Source organism: Arachis ipaensis, chromosome B03 (genome assembly GCF_000816755.2).
Source record: "Arachis ipaensis cultivar K30076 chromosome B03, Araip1.1, whole genome shotgun sequence".
Taxonomy (NCBI): domain Eukaryota; kingdom Viridiplantae; phylum Streptophyta; class Magnoliopsida; order Fabales; family Fabaceae; genus Arachis; species Arachis ipaensis.
In genome coordinates this window covers 16,982,011-16,984,362 of record NC_029787.2, presented here as the reverse complement: position 1 = coordinate 16,984,362, position 2,352 = coordinate 16,982,011, and the positions used below count along the sequence as shown (strand labels likewise).

Here is a 2,352-nt window from a genome sequence, read left to right as displayed (position 1 = left end):
TCCAGTTATTGGTTCATTAGTTTAGTGGCTCAACCTATTCAACAGCAATTCAACCGAAATATCCGTCATTGTCTATACATCTTTGTACAATATTCAAATGTAACATAAGGTTTTCATAGTTGTTCCACTATAGCTTTTTACAAGTTCTGATTTTTGGAAAAGTTGAAGATCTTGTATTCTTCAAATCCTTACCGTCGCATCATTTTCCTTCCAAAACTTGACTCTAATCACACCCTAATTGGTTAGCTAACCAGACAGATGAAGGAAACTCAGTATGTTTGTTCCAGAGTTCATTTCATTTAACGAGAAAATTACACACTAGTTGGAAATGTTCATAAAGTTGAGCAGCATATGTAACGTGCTAACAAAGTTAATTCTATTATGTCAATATGTCAAAATAAATTAATTAAGCAGAAAATAAAACTCAGCAGTTTGCATCAATTCAAGAAGAAACTAGATAAAGATCATTATTAAGAACGGATTTCACTCTCTATTGATCCAAATAGCCAATTCAATCATATCTACATATGCAGAGAATTTGGATATAAAATAAGCAAGGGAATTCGTGCAGAACCATACTACTAATGATAAACCTCATGAAAATCCAGAAGAACTGCAGTGAAGTTCATAAACAAAGCTAGTATTTGTAACTTGTAAGTTTATATCCCAGGATCACAAATACAATCCTCAATGAATTAGTGACAAAGAGATCCCACTCTCAAATAACATCTTTGGAGGAATAAACTTACCTCAAATCATTTACAATGATCTAATCTTCCACTATATGGATACATCACTGGCTTCAAATCCGGTCCAACGGCATGTGCCAAAGAAAATCATGAAATGACTTTTTGAAGGTCCACAAGTAATTACAAGATATCTTTGATAATATCAAGGTTTAAGGTATCGCGAACAATGAGGAATAACCCCAGAAGTATAACAAACATGATTCCGGACGACATTATCCGTTGTTCCACTTCCAAAGGTAGCTTCCTCCCACCCCTGGCCGCCTCGATAAAGATCAATGCCAACGAACCCCCATCCAAAGCAGGCAAGGGAAGGAGGTTAATAACAGCAAGGTTAATGTTGAGTATGGCAGCAAATTGGTAAAGACCATCAATGTTTGACCTCGCAACTTCAGCGCCGACAGCAATAATCGCCACAGGACCTGAAACCTTACCAGCAGACTGTGAAAAGTTCAAGAATGTCTGCTTCAATCCATCTAAAACATTAGAAGAAAGACCCCAAAATTCTTTCCCAGTAAAGTTCAAAGCTTCCACAAGATTCTTTGGCCTAACTTTTTCAATCTTCACATTTGGTGATAACTGAACACCAATTTTACCAGTCCCATCAAAATTCTCATCTGGGGTGACCCTAATTTCAAAGTCCTGCATCCCCCTCTTAACCTTAAGCAAAACATATCTCTTGGGGTTCTTCTTGATAACATCAACAACCTTAGTAACAGAACTAGGACCCGGTTTTGGAAACTCACTACCATTAACCTGAAGAATCAAATCACCAGGAAGCAATCCATCTCTAGAAGCAGCTGAAAAGGGTTTCACATCAGGAACCATAACACCAGGGAAAACCTCTTGAACAGGCAAACCAACAGTGAGAACTTGAACAAAGATTATAGCAATTGCAAACACTATGTTGGCAATAACACCAGCTGAAACAACAAGAACCCTATCCAAAATTGGCCTGTTCTTAAGCAAATTCTCATCATCAACAGGGATATCACTTTCAGGATCATTATCAGGGAACCCAACAAATCCACCTAGAGGGAAAGCTCTAATAGAATACTCAACATTCTTTGAATTGAACTTAGCTAGAATTGGACCAAACCCAACAGCGAACTTACTCACATGGATACCTTGAAGTGAAGCAGCAAGGAAATGGCCACTTTCATGAACAACAATGATTGCTGTTAGAACAGCAGCAGCTTCAAGAACAGATTGAGGACCTTCAAAGTTTCCATAGTCAAACCCAGGAATAGCCAAGGTCCTGAAATCAACCCTGTTTCCATGTGTGAACCGGCCACTACTATTATTGTGATTCAAGAACTGCTGCTTGAATGTTAAAGTTGAAAAATTGGAGCCAAAAGAGTGAGAAAAAAGTGGTATTGAGAAATGGGGTTTGGGCTTGAAGGAAGAATCTGAAATGGGTGTCCTTGGGTTTGAGAATCTGAGTATGGAAGTGGAAGAATGGGAAGGAGGAGAAGGAGACAGGTATATGACCATGGCTTCTGTGGAATTTGGATGGTGTAATAATAACGAAGAAATAAAAAGGAATAAAAAAGCTTGGTTCTGGTGCCAGGAGGCTGCTGAACAAGGAAAATTGGTAAAATTGGTA

At 38.2% G+C, this 2,352-nt stretch overlaps 1 protein-coding gene across 1 annotated transcript; it reads right to left on the bottom strand.

Annotated features, from left to right (window-relative positions):
- On the bottom strand, nt 471-2,344 carry LOC107629974 (membrane metalloprotease ARASP, chloroplastic). Its single transcript, XM_016332954.2, has one exon. The coding sequence runs from the start codon at nt 2,238-2,240 to the stop codon at nt 870-872; it is 1,371 nt and encodes a 456-aa protein (XP_016188440.1). The 5' UTR covers nt 2,241-2,344; the 3' UTR covers nt 471-869.

What these genes read in the sequence shown, in the direction of transcription:
- LOC107629974 (XM_016332954.2), bottom strand. Translation starts at nt 2,240, where the DNA reads ATGGTCATATACCTGTCTCCTTCTCCTCCTTCCCATTCTTCCACTTCC.